The following is a 25,826-nucleotide window of genomic DNA, read 5'->3' on the forward strand; positions in this document are numbered from 1 at the left end:
GAAATAACTCATAAAACTGCTAAGAAGGTAAGACAGAATGACGTTGTACACTGGAAATCGCTGAAACAGACACTAAAAACTAGAAATCTGTGGGCTAACTCTGGCTCAAAGACTTCTTTTTAAAAAAAAAAAAAAAACACTATATAGTCCAGACTGGCTCCAAATTTGCTGTCATCCTGCCTTAGCCTCCCATGTGCTAGGATCACAAACATGAGCTAGCATGCCCAACCCATTAAAAACTTTTTAATGTTCAGAAAATATTCATTTAAATTTTTAGTTAGATGCTAACAAATAAAGATCAAGAGGTTCATGTAAAAATTTGTGTCTTCTAGTTTTTCTTTAAAAACTAGGCCCCTGCTTGTTCATTTAGCAACAATCAGCTGGACAGAGAAACCGCTGAGCCCTTTAAACACCACCAGCTCACCACCATCCAGCACCCTTAGTTCCTATGTCATTTTGTCTGGTCTGTTTCATTCATTGGGTACTCAATGATCTCTGAAGGTATCTAAATTGGAGACCTCAAGCATTAAAGAAGTCAGAAATGATTAAACATGAGGGTATCCCAGTAAGACCAGAGGTCCTACATTAGACATCAGACATCAATCAGGCCTTCCAGTGAACTGCTTTGTTTCCGTTTTCCCTGCACGGCTGCACTATTTTATAAGGCAGATTTTCTCAGTTAAATGCAAACAATAGTGATTTGGTGTACATGGGTACTAAAAAGGCACTTGAAGAGCTGATTCAGATCCTGCCTCTTCTCATTGTACCAGAGCAAGCAGGTTGCTTTTAAATTAACGGGGTCTCTGTTTCCTTATTCATAAAATGAATGGGTTCAGCTGGAGTGATCATTAAGATCATTTTCAGTTGGCCTCTCTCCCCACTCTCACCTCCACTTATTGAGAACCTACTCAGCCCTCCAGAGATGTTCAACTTCCACCACCTCCACAAAACCTCTTCAGACTTCTCCTTTCTTAGAATTTTTGATCTTATCACCAACACCATCCAAATTAGCATTTACTAATTCTCTAATTGCTTTGCTTTGAGTACGTTGCTTCATTTACCACTTTTATACCAAAAAAAATTCCTTTAGAGACTATAAAGCTTAATTTTTAAGCCTCTACAGTATTTTACACTTAGCTGGCATTCAATGATTAGTTATTTAAACTGAATAAAGATACAGAAAATATGTATATAATGGTAACCTTCCCAAGGAGCAACTTTCATCAGACCCTTGAAACCAATTACCCTTTCGGGCAGCACAACTTGACATCTGATTCAGAAAGGCATAATGTGCTCTACTCATTATTTCTTCCCCATATAAAAAGTTCAAAGGGGGAAAAATGTAAATAAACATTAGCTCACTACAAAAGATCTATTACCCACTGAAAGATCTGTTACCCATTAAAATACAGCATAAGAAAAGAAATTATCTACCACAGTTAAGAAAAAAATCAATTACTAGTAAGGGACCACAGATGACACATTTGAAAACTACAGTGGAAACCACTGTTGTTCCTCCCCCACCCTTTGGATGTCATCACAAGTTCTGAGTAAGAGGAGACCCAGTTAGGAAGTCATATGGGAGGGGATTTACCCACCCTCACCAGAAAAGCAATGGGATACAGGTTTACATTGTTCTAGTGAAAGCTCCCCAGCCTCCATCTCCACAACTGCATCCATCTGATTAAGGTTTTAGAAATGTGGTCAGTTCTTCCCTATGGCAGTAAGCAAACAAGAGAAAAGAAGAATTTAAGTATAGGATTCCTTTTTACAATACAAGTCATTTGGATTCAAACTATTTCAGTAAGGTTTTTTACTTTTGAAAAACTGAGAAAACTAAGAAGTATAAACCCTTTGTTTCCCTTCTAAAAGTAAAATTCTTAATCCATACTTTGTGGCTGCCTTAATTCTCCTATTCAATGAATTTAAGAGACGATGTATTCATACTAAATTAAAGTTAAATTCACAAATGTTAATCCTGTCTTAACAAATTGAAATTAAGTCTATTTACAAACTATTTTCCTGTGATGAAACTCGACTTAATACAGGTGTTTCACTTAATCCATAAACTATGAAAACAGAATTCCTACTGAAATTTACATTGTACAAGTAAAATGCTTGAACATCTGACTTGAAAGTGAGCGTACCTGTGGAAATTTATTCAGGTGTGTGTACAGGGTGTGTGGAATCATTGAAAACCATAGCACTAATCCTATTTAAAACAGTGGGAAATGCTGATTAAATATAAATTCCTGGGGAATCCCAACAAGACACAATAAGGCTTTACAATCTGGGGATAACAATAAGAGTCTCGATTTTTTAAAAGTATTTTCTCAAAGTGCCTCTATGCGTTCAAACCTTTTTCTATGGTTTGCTTTTATCTGGTGTTTTTGATTACCCAATTAATCCATCTTCTCGGGAAGCCTATCTATGTAAACCTATCCACAGGTAGCCTGAAGAGAACTTTGTATGAGGCTTATTTCTTTAATCCGTCTACACACAGAGCATCGGGGGAATGGAACGTGTGCCCAGCCTCGTCACACTTACGCCCCTTTCTCCTCCTGGCCTTATCAAGTAAAATGTGCGGAACTCAAACGCAACCAGAGAAAGAGAGGTATCCACGCTTCTTTGAATTCAGGTCAAGGTCAAGTCTACGCTCCCTCTAGGACTCTTTAAAAGGAGATACCACCTAAACCTGGGTTGCCTCTCCTTCCTCCCTAAAAAAGGCTCAGTGCTGACCATAGGGCGAGCTCCAGAGAGCTCCTATGGTGTCACAACCAGGCATAGCGTGAGAAACACCTTCAAGTTCAATTCTATTATACCATCCCCACCACACAAAAGACATTTCAACCCTGTCAGGGTTTTGTACTTAAGTTGTTCCACACAGTCCAACACAACTCCTGAAGACTAGGGTCGACTCACTAATTTCAAGTTTAGAGTACCAACTCTAAACATAGGGCACTCTTCCAATCCCATCTGCAGAACCACCGCAGTGAACCTCCTTTTGAGAAGCTGTCGAGAGAGAAAGTCCTTACTTGGTCACTTGTCATGCCCTCACACGACCGGGGTGGGCGTCCTCCTCATCGAGGACCACCAATGCAAAAGACTCTGCCAACCCCCAAGTTTCCACTACTATCCTCCAAGGGGCGGGCTGGGACTTAGGTAATCAGACCTGGCAACCTGGGTACCCAGTTAGCAGGGGATGCCCAAATCTGTCTGGCCAATCGCGGCAGGTGAGCCAAGACAACCAGACGTGACGTCAGATGCGATTAACTCGGCGCGTCACCTCGACGTCAGCCTCCCGTCTGTCGGACGTCCCGTCCCGGGAGCAAAACTCCAGCGACTTTTGGCTCCGCCCCTGAGAGATTGGAGGGCAGCCAATGAGGGCGGCCCTGAGGGGAAAGCGGCCAATGAGAAGAGCCCAGGGCGGGGCGCGGGGGCCAGAGGGTGGGGCGGGTGTCGGCGGTGGCAGCTCGAAGTCTGGCTCCGCGCAGTATATGACAGTACGTCAGCAGCGGGATGGCCGTAGCTGTGGCGGCGGCTGCAGAAGCCCGAGCAGCCGCGGCCGCAGTGGAGGCTGGAGCCCGAGAGGCGTCGGCGGTGGCACCCCGGGGAGTTTAAGATGGCGGCAGGGGGGGCGGCGGGCTTGCGGGAGGAGCAGCGCTATGGACTGTCTTGCGGGCGGCTGGGGCAGGACAACATCACCGTACTGCATGTGAAGCTCACCGAGACGGCGATCCGGGCGCTCGAGACTTACCAGAGCCACAAGGTGAGCGGGCGGGCGGACCGGCGGGCCGGGCTCCGGGAACGAGGGCAGCTCTCGCCGCCCGGCCGCGCTCCGCCTGCCTGGGCACCTGGCGCGGGGCCGGCGGAGCTTGGCTCGCCGCTGCTGCCGTCAGCGCCCGCGGCGGAGGGCAGGGCAGGGACGGGCAGGGTCGCTGACGCCGCGGTCCCGGGCCGCCGGAGCGTTGGGAGGCGGCTGGCGGGCGGGCGGCCCCTGGCGGCGGGGCCGAGGCGGCCGCGGGACTTTCCGACGGCGTCCGCGGGTTTCCTGGCTTGTTGGGTCCCAAGCAGGGAGCGAGGCCCCAGGGCGAGAAGTGAGGTGACCGAGCTGCCCGTGGCGGGGGAGTGGGGCGCGTGCCGCGTACCAGAAAAGAACCTAGGGGCGCCGGGCGCACAAGCCGTCCGCGTTTTGGGGGAACCGTGGACCTTCGGAGACCAGGACACGGGCTGTTCGCGCGAGGGTGAGGGTAGGACACGACTCGTACTCGCAGGGACTCGGGGGACACAGGCGCTTCGTGTATAGGCGGGGGTGAACACCGTGTACTCACAGGCCGGGACTCCGGCGCTCGGAGGACGAGGAGGGGGACACACCTTGCACTCTCAGGGTCTCGGGGACGCGGACGCTTTGCGTTCCCGGAGTCGCACCGCATCTGGGGCGATCACAAAGCGACACCGTATCCTGCGGAGACCTCAGAGGCACACACGCCCAGCGCCGGGAACGAGACATCGGGTTCTGGGGAAAGGAATTCTCGGAAGCTCAGCGTACCCGCAAGGCGCACGGCGGCCGGGACTGACTCGAGAGTTGATAGCCGAGCTGCGAGCCTGAAGGTGGGGCGCAGAGGGACTCTTGCCTCGGCCCGTGTTCCGGAGAGAAACCCATGGCCACACACACTTATCTAGTACAGGGAGAAGCTCATACGCAACTACAACGCAATTGGAGTTCAAACCCAGGAACGGTTTGGCGTTATTTAAAAAAAAAAAAAAAGAGAGAGAGAGAGAGGGGTACCAAGAAGAGACTGGCAACCAGGGGACACGGGGAAGCCATTTATGGACATGCAGTAGGGAATGTGGAGGAGAGAGACAGGGGTGGACATATTGCCCGAGGGAAGGACGTACCATATGGGGGACCGGTAACATTCTACTCACAGAGGAGAAAGTCAGAGGGAGGTACAAATAGCTCGGTCCATACCAAGAAAGCACTCTCCGGTTGGTCTCATAAAACAGTCACAGGGGCAGAGGGACGCCAGACCCACACTCACATCTTATTCAGATAAAAGTGGAGAAAAGAATTAACATCTGTTGAGCTCCCACTAGTGCCAGGCACCTTAAATGCATACAGAGAAGACAGTCTAAGTAAAGCCAAGGCAGAGGTGTGAGCATGGGCCAGCAGAGGTTAGAGCCCTCTTCTTCCGCCCCCCACCCCGCACACACAGAAGGCACACAGTTGAGCACATCTTGGGAAGTTTATGAAGTTATATGAGAGAGTATGTGTAAACAGCAGGAGAGATTCAGAGGAGAGCATAGTCTTAGGATGACTGAAAGAATTGAGTGGACTCAGAATATACACATCAGCACGCATGTGTTATGCACAGGAGAAGAATATGGTGAAAACCACCAACTTTATAGGGGCTGAGGATAGGGCACCAGGGAAGAGTGCGTGTACAGGGACAAAGACACCTTCCTACACACAGGGAATCCTAGTGAGAAGGAGCCTCAGGTATGACTGGGAGATCAGTGTACAGTCAGCAACAAAGATACAAAGAGATACAAGAACTATAAAACTGCCAGTAACTACTCTCAGAGATGCACCTGCTGTGAATGGACTAATACCAGCATGGAATGGGAGGCCCATATGGGGGAAGCTAGATACACAGGCACAGGGACTAAGGCAGGCTGTAGAGAGAAACTCAGCCCTGCAAGATGAAGAGATAAGCTTGCCTGTTACAAGGGAAGGGCTTTGGAAGGAATGACAGTGGGAAGAAGGTAGGTCAGGGAACATAAGGAAAAAACAGTCCTAAAAAGGAAGAATCAGAATCAGACCTAGAGGACAGAAAAAGACTGACATGTAGTGGGTGGGAAGAGGCATCTGTGGGAACAGTAGGTCAGCCAGCCAACTTGGGAAACAACAGGAAAACTACATTTGAACAGTGATATTGATAGCATATATTTGGCAGGGAGTTGGTGGAGTGAAAAGGCCCACATGAGAAAGGGAGATAGTAGTGCTCAAGAGGAGTGAAGTGACAAAGATGCCCACTGGTCTGCATTACCTCTAGGACCCAGGAAGGCAGTGGTGTTTGTTTATCTTTGAAATATGGCCTTCATTTCTCCATTCTGTACTTCAGTGTTTCATGCTTGGGATTAAGGTTAGAGTGCTTACAAGATCAAAAATTCTCTTTGCCAATCTACCACTTAGTTCTTTTTTTTTTTTTTTTTAGTTAAAGGTGCTGAAATCCATGGCTTTGTTTGGTCTTAACTGCTTCTATTGCTTATTAATATTATTACTTTTTTTTTTTTTGGTTTCTAAAAATGCAAATTAATGGATCTGGTCAATCAGTACATAGGTAGCAAAGGGAAACAGAGAAGACTTTCTTTTCAACTCCCTTGACCTTTCTTTGTGTGGAGCCTGGTCAAACCAATCAGTCTTAGGGTTCCTTTTCTCCTGAAAAACTGGTGGTAGAAGCAGAGGCATGCGGGAGGTGAGAGTGGGATCAAATAAGCTGCCTAGGTTTTTGTAGTTGGACACTGCCTTGTTTCTTGACTTAGCCAACTCCTGTCCTCAGGCCTCACTGTCACTTCAGTTCAACTACAGAAATACTTTCTGGTTTTGTGCTGGGGGTACATGGCAACATTTACAAAGTTCTTACACTGTATCATCATTCTCCTTTATCCCCCCCATTCCTGGAATAGTTTAACAGGTTTCATTTTTCCATTCTCATACAGGAGTACACAATATTTCCACCATACTCAACCTCCTATACCCTTTCCTTATGTCCTCCCCCCTCCCACTGATACTAACCGCCAGACAGGACCTGTTTTACCTGCATGTTCTCCATTTTTTAAAAAAAATTCATTTTTGTTTGTTTAAGATAAGCTACACAGGGTAGTTTCATTGTAACATTTCCATATACACATGAATTATAACCCGAATTTGTTCATCCCCTTTATTTTTCTCCTTTCTGTTGTAGTCCCCTTCTTCTGGTGATTTCAACAGGTTTAAAAATTTCATATTCATTCTTGTATAGAAAGTACATCAACTATATTAACCTTCTTAACTTCTTTTTACCCTCCCTGTCTCGAATGTGACCTATTTTTCATAATATTGCTTGAATTTATATTAGGTCTATATTTCACATATGAGAGAAAACATGTGGTCTTTGACTTTCTGAACCTGGCTAATTTAAGATTATATTCTCCAGTCCCATCCATTTACTACCTGCAGATGACAAAATTTCATTCTTTTTTATGGCTGAATAAAATTCCATTGTATATAAATATATCAAAAACACTTCTTAAGGGACTTGGAAAAAGAAGCAGGAATTAGAGGGAAAACATCGAGCCTGACCTGATGAAAAGTGGGAAGACTGAAGAAATGAAGGATTTGGGGGGTGACTATGCACTTTTGGTAATTACCGCAGGATTCTCTGGAGTGTTCATCCCACAGATGTGCCCTCAGTGCTTCTCCTCCTGGCCCAGCCAGACCGGAGCTCCCTAGTGGGCACAGTAGCACTTGCCAGCAGCAGGCATCTGACAGCTTTTATCTTCCAGTGGTAGAATATTTATTTGGTCTTTTTCACCTTCCACTTGTCAGAAGAAAGGCTTATGACTTTAAATTGTACCTGCTATTTGGGAATGTGTTCACATGTGTTGGATAAACTGGAGAAAAGTTTCTGAGGGGTGAGCTTACTCTTTTGGGGAAAAGACTTATTTCTCACATAAAACTGCTCCCACATTCCTGTGCTAATATAGGAATCAAGCTAATATAGGAATGTGCTTGATGCTTGATGACAAATTGCTTCCAAGTGGCTTCACTGTATGCAAAGTGATGACTACTGCTCCTTTTCTTCTAATGACTTTCTAAGGGACAGAAATTTCAAAAGGTTAATTTGCTAAACTAAGCATCATAGTTGCTTTTTTTTTTTGATGGTACAATTTATTGATCTTTTTCTCCTACATTTCACAATTTTTGTGTCTTAAGAAAATTTTACTAGAGTATATTAATTGCACAAAGGGCTTTCATTATATTTCCATACATTTGTATAATGTACTTTGATCAAATTTATCCCTCTATTACTCCAGCAAATTCTTTTTTTCCATATTATTTTGTCCATCTAATTTATTCTTCTAAGTAGTCCACTTGACCTGAGACTTTCACGGACGTGAATTTAGGAATTTTACGAAGCTATGATTTAGTCAAAATATAGATCTGTGCATATAACTCAGGCAAATATAGTAAGTTGTAAGGGCTCATGGAAACAAAATCTTTAATGAAAATACTGAAATCTTGTTTTTTTCAAATCACAGATCTTCATAATGTTTCAAAAGATAAAACTGACTTACCTTCCGTATTCAAGCTTTTAATTTTTAGATTCTTTTTGGCAGGACTGGGGTTTGAACTCAGGGGTTCATGCTTGCTAGGTAGGCACTCTTACTGCTTGAGTTACTCTACCAGCCCTCAAGCTTTTAATTTTTAAAGAAGAGATCTTGGGAACCTTTCTAATTGGACAGGGGGATGTTGTGAGTTCAGGAATGGGAGTTATAATTGAAATAACTATCTTCTAAAAGTTATTTTCCACTCACTTTGAATATAGAAACAGTTTCAAATTGATTATATATAAAGTATTAACTGGAAAGTTATTTTCATGATTTGTAGAAAAATTCAGATGTGCTAATTCAGATATAAGACATCAAGCTTTTTAAAAATATAGATTATTTTGAATGAGGAGAACAATTAATAAATAAAATTATAAGTTGCAACCTTATAGGCAGTTTTTTATTGTGTGGTCTGCATATGTTCTCCATTATGAAGTTTCATATTTCTCTCAAGGGTAAAATTATTTAAAACTAAAATATAACACATATAATGTATTTTAGCTAATTTCCCTAGTAATATAGCTGACTTTCTTTTGATGTAATATATTTGTATATCAAAAGTCTTATCAAGGTAATGTCTTTAGATTTTGTCATTACTGAACCTGTCAATTTGGTATTTTAAAAATGTTTGCTTAAAGTTTCAAAGGTGGTAGATCAGATATTACCATGCTTAGCCTATTATTACATAAAAAGTCTTGCATGGGCAAAAGTCTTGTTGAGGGCAAAAAATACTCATTCTATATTTTTGAAGGTTAGAAAGCAGATGCCTTTGTATAGGATTCTGTTAAAACATTCTCTTGTCAACTCTGTTAGCTTGAAATAAATTTGGTTGCCTTGATTAGTGTCATTTAGGAAAATATTACTGTCTTAAAAATTTGTACAAATATGCCTTAATTTCACATGAAGAAGTCAGTCTTTCTCTGTATTAAAAAATACCATTATTTCCCATAAAAGCATAGAGTCTTATTTCAACCCCATAGTTACTATCATTATTGTCATTTGATTTTCAGTCCCTGCTCCCACAAGTTATAGATTAGGTGACCTTAGCCTTTCTTTCTACCAGGTGAATTTTTCAGCATTTGATTCACTATGTTTCAGACAAAGAAAAGATTCATCCCTTTTCTTCCTCTTCTTTTTTCTTCTTGTCTCTGAACAATTATGTGTGTATGTGTCTTCAGTAATCTGCCTTATAAATACAGAAGACTGTTCTCCTTCAGCTACCATGTTAGCATCTAGACTTGCTAGCACAGCATCACCATCATTGTCAGACATGTTTATTAAGTAAAGCTTTGAGGTTTGCTAGATCAGATTCCATTTGTTCCCCTTCAAAAATGTAACTAGGTTTAATTGAAATAATTTAACTTTACTGACTTTTATCTTTAGACCCATCTTCAATCAGCACTTGATGTTAACGTGGTTTTTTTGGGTTTTTTTGTTTGTTTGTTTGTTTTTGTGGAGGAATGTCAAGTTTGTGCCCCTTGCTGCAATATTTGAAAAGTTTGTTTAAATGCTCAATTAGTTGCTCGAGGCAACAGAGGGTGCTTCTCCCTGAGAAAAGTAGAAGCCAGATTGCCTAAAAAAGATAGACAGGGAACCTTGGCAAAGAATTGGGAAGAAAAAGAAAGAACATATGTGAAGGATTGGAACATGTTCAAGAAAAGAATTTAAAAGGAAAGGAGTGTAGAATTCTTGGAATGATTTCCAGGGAAGCTTACCAAGGACTATCACCAGATTCAGCCTTTCCATTTGTTCCATTTGCACTTGTAAAAAACATTACAGAAGTTGTGCTCCTAGGGCTTGTTAGGTAATTGGTGATAAAGCCAGCAGAAGGAAGAAAATGAGAATTTCAGCTGAATCAATTCGGGGTCATTTTTATCAATTTGCAGTGACCCTTTTTTCTGCCACGAAGAGGCTCAGGATCTGGCATCAGAGCCCATCAAGTTGGGGCCAAATATATGTGGAGTGTCTGAGAAGACAGCCCTAAAATACATCGCAGGCATTTCTGCTTTGAAGGTGAGCTCAGTTGCACAACAAAGAAAACAGCATCTAGTGTAACCCCACGTGGGAGATAACTGCACACCACACAACCATTCCTATAACTTATGAAGAAATCTAGAAAATAAGGTCTGGAATAGAATACAATAAATTAATGGCCGTGTCTTCAAACTCAAACTAAAGATGAAAAACATGGAATAACTTTGGTCAGATTTACCAGAGAGAATTGCTTCCTCTATCTTCATTTTATTTTTTTTCCCCTTCTTTTCCTTCTTCCTTATTTCCTAACTATAATTTTCCTTGTGGTATTAGGACTCTTGAGAGTCATTGTTAGACCTTCAGGAAGAATTGGTTTAAGGGTTTCTAATACTTTGGCAGCAAAGGCCAAACCTATTTAGCCTGTCCATAGCTAGCAAGTTAATGTAGGATATAAGAAGAGAGAATCTTAATAAGCTATGAACTCCTTCAAGATTCATGAATCAAATTATACCTTGAATTGACCTGTATAGTCAGGGCATTTGGTTATTAGTTTCATAGTAATAAGCTTGTTAGACAAAGTGCATGAGCTTCTTTTCTTACAGGATCCTATATGTTGTTGGTGTAGAAAAGATCCTTAGGTTTTAGTATTAATATTTTAGCAAGTAGAGACTGAATGGGGGACCACATCTTCATCAGAGGAAATGTCAAGGGTAAGGAAGGTATAGTGGTACAAAAGCCAGGGCAGTCTCTGAGAATTACCAGAAAGACCCTGTTCCACTTGATCTGGAGTGCAGGGGAAACATATAGTTGGGTATAAGAGAGTAAAAGCTGTTGGAGCAGGTTGATTACCTTGCTAAGTAGTTTAGGCTTTATTCTGTTATCACCGGGGAGAAACTGAGTAGAAATTTAAGGTGAATCGAGCTATGCTTTCAAGTTATTCTGGCCATGGTATGCAGGATGAATATATTATGGATCTGGAAGTACATAAGTAAAGAAGTATGGAGTCCAGGCCAGAGATGATTGGAGTCTACACTAGGATACTAGTGTTCATTAGAAATGAATTAAATCTATACAATTTAACAAGATTTTAAAGGAGGAATACTGAGTTGAGATTTTTTTACGATTGGCGCTAGGAAGGGTACTGTTGGTAAAAGAGGCAAAGTCAGAAGCAATTGGAGGTAAAGATGAGTACCATTTTGGCAACCATTCATTTAGTTTTTGTTTTGTAATCTTCAGAGTTAGGTTTGATTAGATGTTTTGTATTTAGAAGTCTATTAGGGAGTCTGAGGAACACAGATATTTACAACAATACTATATTGCCTATATGTTTCATCAACTGTTCCATATGATGGAAATTTTAAGAGACTGATGTTTAGGGGGAGATTGAAATTTTAAAAAGTTTAATTTAAGCAGGATTTTTTTTTGTAGTAATGGAATTTGAACTCAGAGCCTACGCTTTGAGCCACTCACCCAGCCCTTTTTTGTGAAGGGTTTTTCCAAGATAGGATCTCACTAACTGTTTGCCTGGGCTGGCTTCAAACCATGATCATCCTGATCCTGATCTCTGCCTCCTGAGTAGCTAAGATTATAGGGGTGAGCCACCAGCACCCGGCTTGAGCAGGGCTTTTTAAATTTTGTTTGTATTTTTATAGACTTCCTTTATTGAATAACCTCTTTGAATTGTACTTTAGGCCAACACAGAGCATAGATAATATGAAATCTAACTTAATTTTGACATGAAATTCACAATGGCTGTGGTTTCTGTCTCTAGTGATTACTGAAAGGTAAGTAACACTATATAATGTGAGCTCATCTAGTTCTGTGGATTTAAATCTGTATGCTAATGACTTTACTTTGTAAGTATCACTTTGAAATAGCATAATTCCTAAGGCCTTGAAAAGGTCTGTGTTTTCATTTCTTTCAGATCACCTCCATTTCTGTTTTGGTGGGGATTTTTTTGTTTGCTTGTTGTTTGGGTTTTTTGTTTTGTTTTGTTTTTTGGGGGAAGAGGGGTTGGGCAGGGAATGGAACCTAAGCACTTATTTGTTTGAGAGTTCCTTATGAAAAACAAAGCAGACAAGCATGAATACATAAAGCTTTTGTCATACATACATAGTGTAGTGGCTAGAATGCTTTTTTCATGATCCATAGAGATAACCTTGTCTTGAAGACTTTTCCTCTGAACAGTGAACTTATTCAAGGTGAAACCAAGCTTGCATTTTCTTGTAAGATTCACTGAGAGACTTTAGGATTTAAATATGCTATCTGGAAACCTAAGTGTTAGTATATTTTAAGATAACATTTGTTTAACTAGTATCATTGCTTGTGGCTCCATTATTTGCAATCATGATGCTTCTAAGAGATCAGAAAAGGTATCTAGGTAGTGAAAACTCAGTTCGGTATTTTAAGATGTTTTCTCTTTAATAAAAGACTGAGAAATAGGAATCAGTTAAAACTACCAAATATTCATTCATTCAGCAAACATTTTTATTTTCTGACACGTGCCGGGCATTGGAGATACAAAGCTGAACGGGTAATAGGTCATGGATGGTCCCTACCGTCAAGAAAGTATTTGTCATTTAGTAGAAGCAGGTAAACATGAAAAAAATGAACATAATAAAGTATGTATTCAAGGTGAGCACCAAAAGAGAAAGATTTTGTTGAGGGATAAGTTATTTATTTGCCATTCTCTAAAGTATACTGTTTCCACCAAACCCCTGAGATTATACCTGACCAGGTGCCCTGGTCCCAATCATCTCTCTGTTCCTATCTTATCAGACTCAGTGGTACAGTCTAGTAAAATAGACATTCCATCCTGTTGACCACTTCTTCCTATTAGAAATACTTGCCTCCTACCCCTTTTTGTCCTTTGCTAGCTATTCCTTGCCCCTGAATGTTGGTTGATCACAGCTCCCTTTTCTTTATTTCTTCACTCTCTATAAGTGAGTTCATCTATGCATTTGAATGCCATATTTATTCCAATGACTAAGATCAAACCTTTTCTTTGATTTAATTCCTTAAACCAACAGCCACCTGAGTGTTCCCCATCTCAGTAAGTGGCAATGCCTTCCAGTTTCTAGAAGTTGATTTGTAATCCTTGATGTGTCTCTTCTCTTCTTGACACATTTGATCTATCAGCAAGTCCTGTCAATTTTGAAAAAACTAGAATCTAACTCCAGTCATTACCACTATTCCAGTCCCAGCCACCATCATCTCTCTACAGAATCACTGCCATGGACTCTAGCTGGTTTCCAAGTTTCCACTCATCCTCCATAATCCATTCCATCCAGCAGCCAGAGTGATCTTTTCAAACACTGAGTATGATCGTGTAGTTTCCCAGTGTTAGCTCCTTTTGTAAAACTGATTTAGATGCTACAATTTATCAATTTGTAGTTAAAAAAATATTCTCCATCTTCTAATCCAGTTTTATTTTACTACTTCTCTTTATGCTTTGGCTCCAGAGAGCCTGATTCCTAGGAATAAAGCTTTATTTGCCTTGACAAGTCCAAAGCTTATTATACATTATAAGGCCCACATTAAGCTGTTGGGGGTGAAATGGTGGGCAATTATGCATCAAGTGTTGGTTTAAAGGCTCAGTCACAGTAATTAACAGTTTGACTAGTTTTTCAGCATAGATTTTTGTCTTCAATGTTCATTGAAGGACTGTCTGAAATCCTAACATTTAAGACAATAATAATTTTTTTAAAAAACTTGGCCTGCAAAATTTTTAAAAATTACAGTTTTTCAACAGCTATCTTTCAAAATAAGGATTGTGTTAAATAGGTTTGGTTTTTGTTCTCTTTTTTCTTTCTACTGTTTTGTATTTAACTCTTCTGTGTTATAATGGATAGAAAGAAATTATTCTTTACTCCATATGCTCAAATCTGTAGTAAAGGAGTTTCTTCTATATCTGAAGGTAGATTGACTGATAAGGCAAAATACTGGAATGGTTTTGTGAAACTTAATGGCTCTCTTTTTGGCATGCAATAAAAGGTTCGAGGCAAAGGAGATACCATTTATTAAAATAGTCTTCCATTATCTCTAAATTTCACATCACGAATCATTCTATGTATATTACCAGCTTTAAATCAGAGCTGAGTATATTTAATTTTTTTTCAGAATCAACTGTGATTTTTCTATGCTATTTCCTACTTCAGCTGATTTTCTTTCTCTTCTCTCCCTCCTAGATTTTTATTACAGTAGTTAGAAAATAATTATCAGTCTTTGGATTTTCTATCAGGTGAGGTTATAAAGAATAAAGAATAAAATGATTCTTTAAATTAAAAAAATCATAACCTTAAATAGTATAATGCCTTAGTAAAGAAAGATGACCTATTTTATATAAGTTGTAACTCAGGGAAAATCCTATCTACACTTTACTGTTAACTTGCACAATTGAAAACAAATTCTTCAGTTGCCTGATAGTCCCCTTAAACCACAGTGCAAAACCAAAAATGTTTTTTGCTGTTCTTAATTTTCTAGATTTCATGGTTTTTTTTTCAAATTTTAAATCCCTATTATTGGAGGTATATAAATTACTCCAGAATTCGTGAATTAGATAATTCAGGAATGTTTCAAGTATATTGCTAACTTTTGAGAGTAAGGGAGGAAGGGTCTCTATGTTCCTTAGAGAAAATCATTCTTTTCTGATACCAAAATGCTATTTCTTATGTTCTTATTTCACAAAACTGGTGATAAGGTAATTTGTTTGCATAGGTAAGTAATATGTAAATAATCAAGAGATAGTTATAAACCACCTTTATTTCGTTTAGCTCCAAAGAAACCTGAGCTTTCTTCCTCTCCCATCCTATAGGAATCCTGCCAGGATTTAACATGATACAGTAAAATGTCTTAGCAAAGTTACTTATTAAATTATATATTATCTTTAAAGTCCCATTATATTTTGAGACCAGTTCCTGGAAATAAATTGACATTGATCTCATTAGTCATAGAGGATTTCTACAGTTACAGTAGCATTGGCTAGTAATGGTAAACATCAAGAACATAACTAGACTTGTAAGCATTGTAGTATTGTGTATACTTCTGCACCTAAGAATGTCCTCCCTAGCCAGGCATAGTGGTTTGTGCCTGTAATCCCAGCTAGTTGGGAGGTACAGATCAGGAGAATTGCAGTTTGAGGCCAGCCTGGGCAAAAAGCTAGAAAGACCCTATCTATCTTAACAAACATGCCAGGCATGGTGGTTTACACCTGTCATCTTAGCTACCTCAGAGGCATAGGTAGAAGGATCATGGTCCAAGGCTGACCTGTGTTAAAATCGAAGACCCTATCTAAAAATAACCTATTGCAAAAAAAAAAAGCGTGGGGTGGGGGGGAAGTGCTGGAGACATGGCTCAAATGGTAACATGCTTGTCTAGCAAGTCCAAGGCCATTAGTTCAAACCCCAGTACTGGGAATTAAAAAAAAAGTCCTCCCTTTCACAAGTCATATAGAGTGTTAATTCAAAAACTAAAAATGGTGAAACTACTGAGTTTAACAGAATCTTTTGACTGAAAAGCATCACCTTTATTATTTTTGAAGCATTTGTCAAAAGGAGTTTCCCTGGCTGGTTCCAATTTGCTCTTGTGTTTTTTGGCTGGATGTAGATACCAGATCACTGTCTTACTTATCCCTCAAATACTGTTCAGTTAAACCCTAGAGTTACTTAATTTTCAAAAGAGCTTCCTGGCCCGAATATTTAATTAAATCTAAAAAGCAATGGTTGAAGTCCTACTCAAACTTGTTTTAGGTGAGAATGTTCTTATTAAGTTAAGCATTGCTTTAAAGCACATTGTATCATACTTGGCCACCTACAATTGCTTTCGCTCTTAAAAATTAATTTAAAAATTAATTTTTAAATATACAATGAGTTGAAGTCTATTTTATCACTAAACTAGGGTGAAAAACATTTGGACAAAAAGCCAACATGCTTAAGATATTTGCTTAGAATGTTTTTTACTTTTAGAACTTACTCTTCCCGGTAGCTGCCCTGCTACTGCAGTGGTCAGATGCATAAGTAGTGCAGAGGTCTGTGGAGAAGTTTGCTTTGCTTTAGTAACAAGTGGAAAGGAACCCGTGGTAGGCTGTGTGACATGCTGAGAGTGTTGTCTGAGAGAGGTTCTGCTAGACATTTAAATGATTTTGAAATACTTGAAGGAAGGAAGGTATTAATCTGGGTGCCAAGTAATAGGAGTCTGAAATGCCTGGGCCAGGGGCCTTCAAAGGAGACTAAGCACTTAATTTGAGTGAGTCTTGGGCAGACTAGCTGGACCTGATGACTGGTAGCCCTGGAGCCACCCCTATATCATTTTTCTTTGGTGCCTGATATTCAGACTGTCAGCACATCTTATCATTCCTGCTTGGGAATGTCTACAGGTCCACCACCTCCTGATGGCTTCAAATGCAGTCATTTAGTCAATTTAGGCCTTTATCTCCTCTTCCAGAGTACTTCCAAAGCATCCCCTAGAGCTGTTTTCAAAGTCATTGCCCCACCCCCAATCCATCTTTCTCCAGATGCTTTATATATAGCTGAAAGAGCTGCCTCCTACCCATGCCCCCCTAAAACCCCACTACTTTCAGCAATTCACTTTCTTATTTAGAAAGTTGGAAACACCTCTAATTGAAGATAAGACTTAGACATCATCAATGACAGAGTAAGGAGGGGATTAGGATGGTGTTATTTTATAGGATGATAAACCTTTCGGACAAATCCTAAGATCTGAATTTAAACTATTCTGTTTATTCTGCAATAGACAAAACTAAAAACGAAGACAAATTTTGAGCACAGTCTGTGTACGAACACAGCCTCTGCCCATACGGTACCTTTCCCTGCTTCCTCATGTTTTTCTTCAAGGAACTCCCTTTCTCTAGACCTTTTGTTTTTCTTTCTAATCTGCTACTCAAGATCTACCTTTTCCATAGTCCCTTTGACTTTTCTTGAATCTAGTACAACTCATATTCTCCCCCCTTTTTGAGAATTCTTACTGTACTTCCTGGTAGTACTTAGCCTAGTGCTTAATCATTCATTTTCAAATTTTTCCCAACTAAAATGTGAACTCTGGGATGAGGGATTAGGCCCTCGTACTCCCCTATGTCCTGTAGCAGATGTTTGTGGAGTACAAGGTAGTACAAGAAAAGTTGTAAGGCAAAATAGGAAGACAGAGTCCTGGGTTTTGTTCCCAGCTTAGTTATTGATGGAACATATGAACTGGGGATCATGGGGTGGATACCAACTACATAATCTCTGAGGGCTTTCTAGATTTAGAATTCTGTAATTCTAACAATGTATAATTGATTAATAGAATGGGGAGGGGGTCTGTAAATGAATTCTAAGGTTGTGAGCCTGGAGAACCAGTTAGGAGTGCTATTGCCAGAAAAATAGCAAAGAGGTACAGATTTAGTAGAACTGGGGGGAGCTAGTTTAGTATTTAGTCAGTCAGTAAAAGTGTGCTGTCCTTGAGAGTTTCTAATGCAGAATATCCCATAGGCAGGAATAAGTAGTAGGCTGTGGAGAAGTGCAAATTGAGGAATGGAGAAGAGATTCAGCCATCAGATAGGTATAGGGAGCTTCTAGGAAGGAGCTAATTAGGATGAGGTAAGGAAGGGTACTAGCTTTTGAAATGAAACCAGTGAGTAAAGAGCTGAGAGGAACAGTGTCTCTAAGTACAAGAAAGAAGAAGTGGAGAAGTCAACAATTTGAAAATTGAGAAAAGGTTTGCTTTTGACACAGAAGACTTGATGAGCTTTGATGGAGAATTTCAAGTTCCAGTGATGAACTGAAGGCAGCTTGTGAGTTGCAAGGAGAAAAGCAGAAAAGTGTAACCAGACTCCAAGAAGTTGTTCAGTCTTGTAATTTGAAGGGAGTTTCAGGAGGCAGGGCTGATAGAAATATTGTGAAAGCTGGAACCTGTATTTGTGTTGCCTAAATAGCAAAGCCATCCTACTTCCACACAGAGACGGGGTCCTATGGGTATGCTTGCATTACTTCAGGAAGAGTGAGTTTAGCCATGGAAGGTAGTTTTGGGTGCAGTTTCCTAAAGAAAAGTAATCTTTTTTTATGTTTTCATAAAAGCTCATGAATTAGAATAATCACTACTAAAAATTGGATTTTGAAAATTCAAGCACTACATTTTTATCTTTCCTTTTTTAAAAAATTCACTTCCCCATGCCAAGAAATGAATTTATCACATAATAGTACTTTGATTCTGCTGATAAGTCTAAAGTTATATTATCATTATCTCTTTATGGTAGCAGAATAATGAAACAAGTATCTATTACAATGTTTCTCCAAGACATTATCAATTTTTTCAGTTTTTGTAAATAGTAATAATGTTACCATTTAATGTTTATACTCAGTCTCTTTTTAAAGAAGTACTTACCCTCCCCCACCCCCACTTTAGTTTATCATAATCTTTTTTTTTTTTTTTTGGTGCACCATTCCTGGAAGTACTGCAATACCAGGCTGATGCGTGGAGTGGACGGAGCAAGCTCCTATTCCATCTCCTAATTCCAAAAGTCCATTTAATATATTGTCCTCGGATAGAGGATGTATCAGATATTAAACTGATAAGAATAGATACTACACTTGATCTTAGCCAAAAGGCTGAGAAGCGATTATCATACTCTTGATTAGTAAGCTTTGAGCTCTTTTTTTTTGGCATTACTGGGGTTTGAAACAGGGCCTCACATTTCCTGGGCAGACACGCTACCACCTGAGCCACCCCACCAGCCCATTAGTAAGCTTTTAAATCTGCCTAGAAGATTCAGGAAGTAACTGGAAGGTAATAGTTGTGCTGTGGCTGAAGGAAAGGATACATGGATGCCTTCATATTTCTATTTGGGGTAGAGATGAGAAAGCAGAAACCACTGCTTTGTTTTTGTGCAGTGGGTTTGGCTATGGGGGTATGAAATATAGTTTATAGGCTGATGTGTTACTATTAAATAGTATGAAAACTTATTTCCCCATGAATTTCTGGTTGCAATGGGAGAAGTTTTGTGTTCTCTTAGAAAAAAATACAGGAGGCTTTGAATACAGGGACTCATGCTGGAAACTATGGCTAGTATTTATAAAGAAAATTAAGCTAATAATAAAAAAAAACATTGTTCTAGATACTATGTTCTCCTGGTAAGAATTTCATGGAAAAATTGGTAACCTGTTTGACCCTCAGTAAAAATTACTCTCTGGTAAAATGTAAGAAAATAGAAAGCTGCTGGGGTTTTTTGTTTTGTTTTTTAATTTCTCCAATTATCACTTCCCTTTCCCCACTCCTATTAAAAATATGCCAGGAAACAAAGCAAACAGTTTTTATGTGAAATTGAATTGGTATACTGTTTTTGCAAATCATGTCAGTCAGTTAAAAAAAAAAAAAAAAAACATGATAAGCTACACTGCCATATGCCCTTTTTTTTTTTAATTTTTATTTTATTCATATGTGCATACAATGTTTGGGTCATTTCTCCCCCCTTCCTCCACCCCCTCCCTTACCCTCTCGCCCCCTCCTTCTCTCCCCCAACCCCCTCGCTACCTGGCAGAAACTATTTTGCCCCTATCTCTAATTTTGTGGAAGAAAGAGTATAAGCAATAATAGGAAGGACCAGTGTTTTTGCTAGTTGAGATAAGGATACCTATACAGGGAGTTGACTCGCATTGATTTCCTGTGCGTGGGTGTTACCTTCTAGGTTAATTCTTCTTGATCTAACCTTTTCTCTAGTTCCTGGTCCCCTTCTCCTATTGGCCTCAGTTGCTTTTAAGGTATCTGCTTTAGTTCCTCTGCGTTGAGGGCAACAAATGCTATCTAGTTTTTGAGGTGTCTACCTATCCTCACACCTCCCTTGTGTGCTCTTGCTTTATCATGTGATCAAAGTCCAATTCCCTTGTTGTATTTGCCCTTGATCTAATGTCCCCATATGGGGGAGAACATACGATTTTTGGTCTTTTGGGCCAGGCTAACCTCACTCAGAATGATGTTCTCCAATTCCATCCATTTACCAGCGAATGACAACATTTCGTTCTTCTTCATGGCTGCATAAAATTCCATTGTATATAAATACCACATTTTCTTAATCCATTTGTCAGTAGTTAACCTTTTGGTTTTATGTTTCAGAGAAATATAAGTAGTTCACCAAGGCTTCTTGATATAATGACATGCAAAAGTAGGCATATTATGAAAAGAGATTTTCACACTATGGCACTGACCAAATGCATAGATTTAAAGTTTAATTGTTTAGTTTTGTGTTCCAATAACAATAGTTTACCAGTTTGTTTTTTATGTTTCTCTTAATAGAATTTAATTCCCTTTCGACCTTCGATTCAGTTCCAAGGGCTCCAAGGGGTGAGTACTCTTAATTTAGTCAAAAAAAAAAAAAAATCTAATATTCTTCTTGCATGCCATAAAACTTTTAAAATTTGCTTTCATCTGACCTTCCTAATATAATCATATTTTGTGAACTTTGTAACTAAATGGAAATTTCTGACATCTTTGATGTCAGAAGATGCTTGACTTATCTTCTTAATTTATTTTTGAAATAACTCAGGTACAATTATTGAGAGGCTTTATTCCCAAATTTTTTTATTGAAGGTTCAAACACCAAGATATTCTGTGAATGTATTTTATTAAGCATAACTAAACATCCATAAAAATATTAATTTTAAGCAAGTTATGATTATATTGCTGTTAGTATTAATTAAATTTTGCTGTCTAAACACTTTTTTTAGTTGTATATACAGGAAGTAAAATATATAAGCAGAAATTAAACTTTTCCAGTATACAAATAGACAATATTTCTATTTCTAAGAAGCTTAATATTCTCCTGGTGTAAACTCAAAGATACATTGCATGATTAGCATGTGTAAGGGTAATGGGTTCAATTCCCAGCACCAAAAAAATCCTAAGCATAACATGTGATAACTTTTAATAAAATGGACCTGTGAATTTTGCATTTATAATAGATGATAAACTTTATGGAAGTAGTATCAGTGTTACTTTTTAATTATTGCTATTAATAGTATCAATAAAATAAATAGTAGACTTTTATTTTGTTTCCTCACTTAAATGCATTTTTATCTCTATATAGTAGCTATACAATGGAGTTTTGGGATATCTGTAAGTGGATTTTAGGGCTGTAGAGAAATGTAAGATGAGCAAGAAAGATCATATTCTTGAGTATTATAAATCTGTACCTTGTGAATTTTTGTTGCATCATAAATGCCAAAATGTCAATGTAAATGAATGCACTTTTCCTAAACTTTATAATTTACAAATATTTCAGGAGTCAGGTTATATCATTCAACATGAGCTAAGAGTGCAATACTTCTACTCTTTCTTGTAATGCTAACTTGAAAGTGATGTTTGTGTGGATGTCAGAGCTCTGCTTCTACATGACAGCTTTATAATAAGGGCCTTTCCCTGCCTCTTAGTAACTGAGTGTTCATGAATGAGATCCTAATTGGAGCAAGCATTATTCTGAATTTTGTTGATAGCTTTGTAGGTCATCTTTAGTTGCATGCTTATCCTATATTTGAAAGATTAGTTCAGTTGTTTATTTAAGGCTTCTGGAGTTTTCCTCCATGTTTGAAAAGCATCAATAATATTAGAAGGGATGTTCCAGAGGTTGGCCTGAGTCCTTGAGTCCCCAAGGGATCCACAGATGTTAGGGTTACCTGGGAGGGGACAGTAAGACATGGGGAAGAAAGTAAGGCTTGAGCTGTGTTTCTCTCATTAGGAGGTGTAGGACTACATCTTGTTCTCTGTTGCTTCCCTTAGTTCTCTCTTTTACCAGGTTGAAACATCAGGTTAATGAAATGTAAGTAAAGGATGTTTTCTTAGGAGGGACCAAGGTAGTTTGAAAGACTGAATGATAGAAAATCAATACCTGGGGCTTCCAAACCCTTGAATCTGGCACTTAACATTGTTTAGCAACTTCTGAAGGAGCATGGTTTTCTCTGACATACTACATACTCAAGGGGACTAGACACCATTGAAAGCAAGCACTGTGTACTTAAGACCTTATGCCCTCTTTTCCAAATTCTCCACCTGCCTCTCTCCACAGCTTTCCTGTTCCTTCGTGTCCAGGCTCCCCCTGTTTATCTTCACCACACCACTCTCCTTCCTGTTTAACCCTTGTCTGAGTATAATTTGCTGACAAAGGTAGCTTAGTTATAATTGACTAATAGGTTTAACTCCATGGGTGTTTCAGTCTTAGATAAACTTTTTAGCCTAACTGAATGGTGACCAGATTTGCTACCACAGATGAAGGGGAGAGGTATTGCGGACTAAGAACTATAGGATACTTGGCCCTACCTTGCTCATTCCAAGTCTGTCTCCTCAACCCCCCACTCTTTTTATTATTCTAACTGAGAACAAAATATATGGACTCAGCATTGTTTTAGAGCCTGCAGCTGCATTCCATCTGCCCTTCCCCCATTCTCATTGCAGAGCTCTCCCCAGCCCTTGGGGACTTAGTAAAAACAAAGAGTCATTGCAGGGGAGAGAGTGGGTTGGCCCAGCCCACGGGGACTTCGCAGAGCCACAAATGTGAGGATCTTCTGTACAGTGCTCCTCTGTTTCTTGAGAGCTATGATAAGTTAACATTGCCTGTGCTGATTGCTTTAAAACTCTACAGAAGTGTGCTTATAATTTTCTTATGTGGAAAATTTTAGGGCTTTAAAATGAAAGGCTTAAATTTAGATTTTCTACAAAACATACTTTTCCTTAGTGAGATTTTATTTGTCTTTGTAGATCAAACATTTGAAATACCTTTAACTATCATGATAGTGTCATATGTAGGCATATTTAAAGCATAGCTGAAGCATTGTTTTACGTATCCTTTTCAAAGTGAACATGTTGTTTTAAAATTATTTCCTGTTTCCCTGATGAGACTTAATGCTAAGCACCGCATGGTTATGCTGTTTCTTGTCACTAATTATAGGATTTTTTTCTTCAGTAATGTCTGTAGAAGGCCAGAAATTGGTCTTGGCAGGTTAGCCTGTAAGTGTATTTGCTTTTCTGCTTACACACATTCTCTTAGGTTAAAGTTAACTTCTAAATAAATATAGGCTGAAATATTAAAAGTATAGCAATTTGCTTTTAAAGAGTGATTTTTAGTTGCTAGTCTCTACCATTTGAGCCATGCCACCAGCCGCCTAAAGAATGAAATTCTAAGAATTACTGCTTACTTGGATTTTTATCTTCATAGTTGGGTAGCAGCTTTTATGACATAAAAAATAAAAGTTCTGTCTTTCAGAGTTCATTCACCCTTTTCCGTAATGGAAGAGGACATTCTTATTGGGTGGACATTGAAGGCATTTTCTATATTCAGAAAGATGTAGATACTTAATGTATGGTAGCAATTGATTCTGATTACCAAGTTCATAAATGTTAGCTAGATACATTATCTAAAAATGCCTTGTTCATTCTGAAGGGTATAGGTCAATCATTTATCTTCACAGTTCTAATCCATACCTAGGAATACTTATTTATAATTTAAGGCTTGCAGCTGCATTGAGATATTAAAGTTACAACATTGAGAGGGATAGGTTGGTATAAACTTTACAAAAATAGTTTTGTCTCTGTATGTTAACCAGATAGTGAAAGCATGGACTAGCATCGTGGTGCTAACCAGATAGTGAAAGCATGGACTAGCATCGTGGTGCACATCTGTAATCTCATTACTCAGGAGGCTGAGGCAGGAAGATCACAAGTTCAAAGCCAGCCTAGGCTATATAAGGAGATTCTGTCTCAGGAAAAGGAAGGGGGAGAGGAAGGGAAGGGAGGGAGAGAGGTTAGAAAGAAAAAAATATTTTCCAAAGATGTGTGTTCAGTGTATTTTTAAAAGCTAAACCCTGTATTTTTCTGTCTATTGAACACTTCCTGTCTAAAGGCACAGATACAGGCAGGCTGTGCTTTAAGAGCTGCTAGAAGCAAGTTAACTTGATGTTTTCGCCCAATGTCAATTGTTACTGATACACTTATCAACTAACATAATTATTCTAAACAATTAACTATAAATATGTGCCTTAGCAATGAAAAGCTAATTGAATAATTTATTCTGCTTTAGGCATGATTTTTTGTTGTTGTTTGTTTGTTGAGACACAAAGTCTCAGTGTGTAGCCCAGTCTGTTCTCAAACTTGCAATCCTGCCTCAGCCACCCAAATTCTGAGATTATAGATGTGTGCCACCATACCCAGCCTTTGTTTATGTCTTACTCACTGCACAAATATTCTTTCAGCCCTTATTTAAGCCAAGTACTTGGTTTAGCGCACAGTAGAAAAAGCTACAGGGATGGATGAGATGTAGCCTTCACATCTCATCTGTGTAGGAAATTCACAGTCTGAAAAACACATAAAAACTAATACTCAGGAAATTAATAATGCATGACCTGGCTAGAACTGTCCACTCAGAACTTTATAGAAACTAGAGAACACCAGAGGCAGGGCTTATGTATGAATTTCTGATTGGAATGAGTTAGCATTTTAAACAAAGGTTTTAGTAGATTCAAAATGTTGTATCTTAGCCAAGTGTTGTGCATATAGCTGTAACACTAGCACTTGGGAGGCTGAGACAGGACCAAAAGTTTGAAGTCAGCCTAAGCTACAAGTCACAGAAACAAATAAACAAAAAAGTTATATCTTGGTAAGAGGTAGGTAAAATTCCAAAAGCCTCATTAAGAACTGTGAACACACACACACACACACACACACACACACACACACACACACACACAGAGATTTGTGGTGTGTTATGATTAAGATAAAATCTGAAATGTCAAGGTTAAAGCAAATAATAGCCACATCTGCTGGCCTGCAGTACCCCTGGAATTGATATCCAGGGAGTGATTGTCCTTAGGCAATGAGAAAATAATGTCAACTTTGTCGTACTATGAGACTGTATATTAATTTAGTATTTGTTATGAAAATGCTGCTCAAAAGTTCTAATTTAATTTACTGATACTTTCAGAATCAGTAATCCCAGAGGCTCTAGAAAATAGAAATGAGTTTTGCATATATAATTTTTTCTCTTTGTTATTAACATATGTTAATTGTACAGAGGGTTTCATTAGGAGATTTACATACGTGCAAATATTTTTATGGAGAGATTGTAAACAGAAAATATTTTCAATAAGTATTATGCATTTTTTTACCCTGAGTACCACACCAAGCTACACACACTTTTCTAAGAATGAATAAGGAATAGCCAGCCAAACAAGTTCTAAATGTATATTTTCCAAACAGGCACAGTGACCTTCTGAAGATTAAACTGGCATTTAACTGGTAGCTTTAAAGGCTTGAATATAGTGCTATAAACTCTTGTGGTAGAGTCATGAACTCCAAAGAGAAGAGGGTTGCATTTTTCTTTAAAAAGTAAAATAAATAGAAATCCAAATCTAATACAACATTCAGAAATACTTTGTTAATTATTTTACTTTGTGGGGGCTGGGGAGAAGATCGTGTCTGAAAAACTAAATTATATAGTATTTGAAATT

The 25,826-nt window shown here is 38.9% G+C and overlaps 1 protein-coding gene, 1 long non-coding RNA gene and 1 other non-coding gene across 7 annotated transcripts in view; 1 reads left to right on the top strand and 2 right to left on the bottom strand.

The window, feature by feature from the left end:
• Positions 1–3,874, bottom strand: part of LOC141424166 (uncharacterized) — a 244,256-nt gene extending 240,382 nt beyond the window's left edge. Inside the window, exon 1 of the long non-coding RNA XR_012449096.1 lies at positions 3,758–3,874. This is a non-coding gene — a long non-coding RNA (uncharacterized lncRNA). The remainder of the gene's footprint in view (positions 1–3,757) is intronic.
• The window catches only part of Ell2 (elongation factor for RNA polymerase II 2), a 71,076-nt gene continuing 48,725 nt past the window's right edge, over positions 3,476–25,826 (top strand). For 2 of the 5 annotated variants that reach the window (XM_074077049.1, XM_074077048.1), the window contains exons 1-2: positions 3,476–3,769; positions 20,629–20,676. In XM_074077049.1, coding sequence (XP_073933150.1) covers positions 3,623–3,769; positions 20,629–20,676 — 195 coding nt within the window. In that variant the 5' untranslated portion in view covers positions 3,476–3,622. Of the gene's footprint in view, positions 3,770–4,001; positions 10,387–20,628; positions 20,677–25,826 lie in introns of those variants that run through there. The other 3 variants (XM_074077051.1, XM_074077052.1, XM_074077050.1) reach the window with 3 other exon arrangements.
• LOC141424352 (U2 spliceosomal RNA) lies at positions 18,769–18,959 on the bottom strand. Its single transcript, XR_012449300.1, has one exon. It is a non-coding gene; the product is annotated as a U2 spliceosomal RNA (small nuclear RNA).

This window comes from Castor canadensis, chromosome 6 (assembly GCF_047511655.1).
Source record: "Castor canadensis chromosome 6, mCasCan1.hap1v2, whole genome shotgun sequence".
NCBI lineage: Eukaryota > Metazoa > Chordata > Mammalia > Rodentia > Castoridae > Castor > Castor canadensis.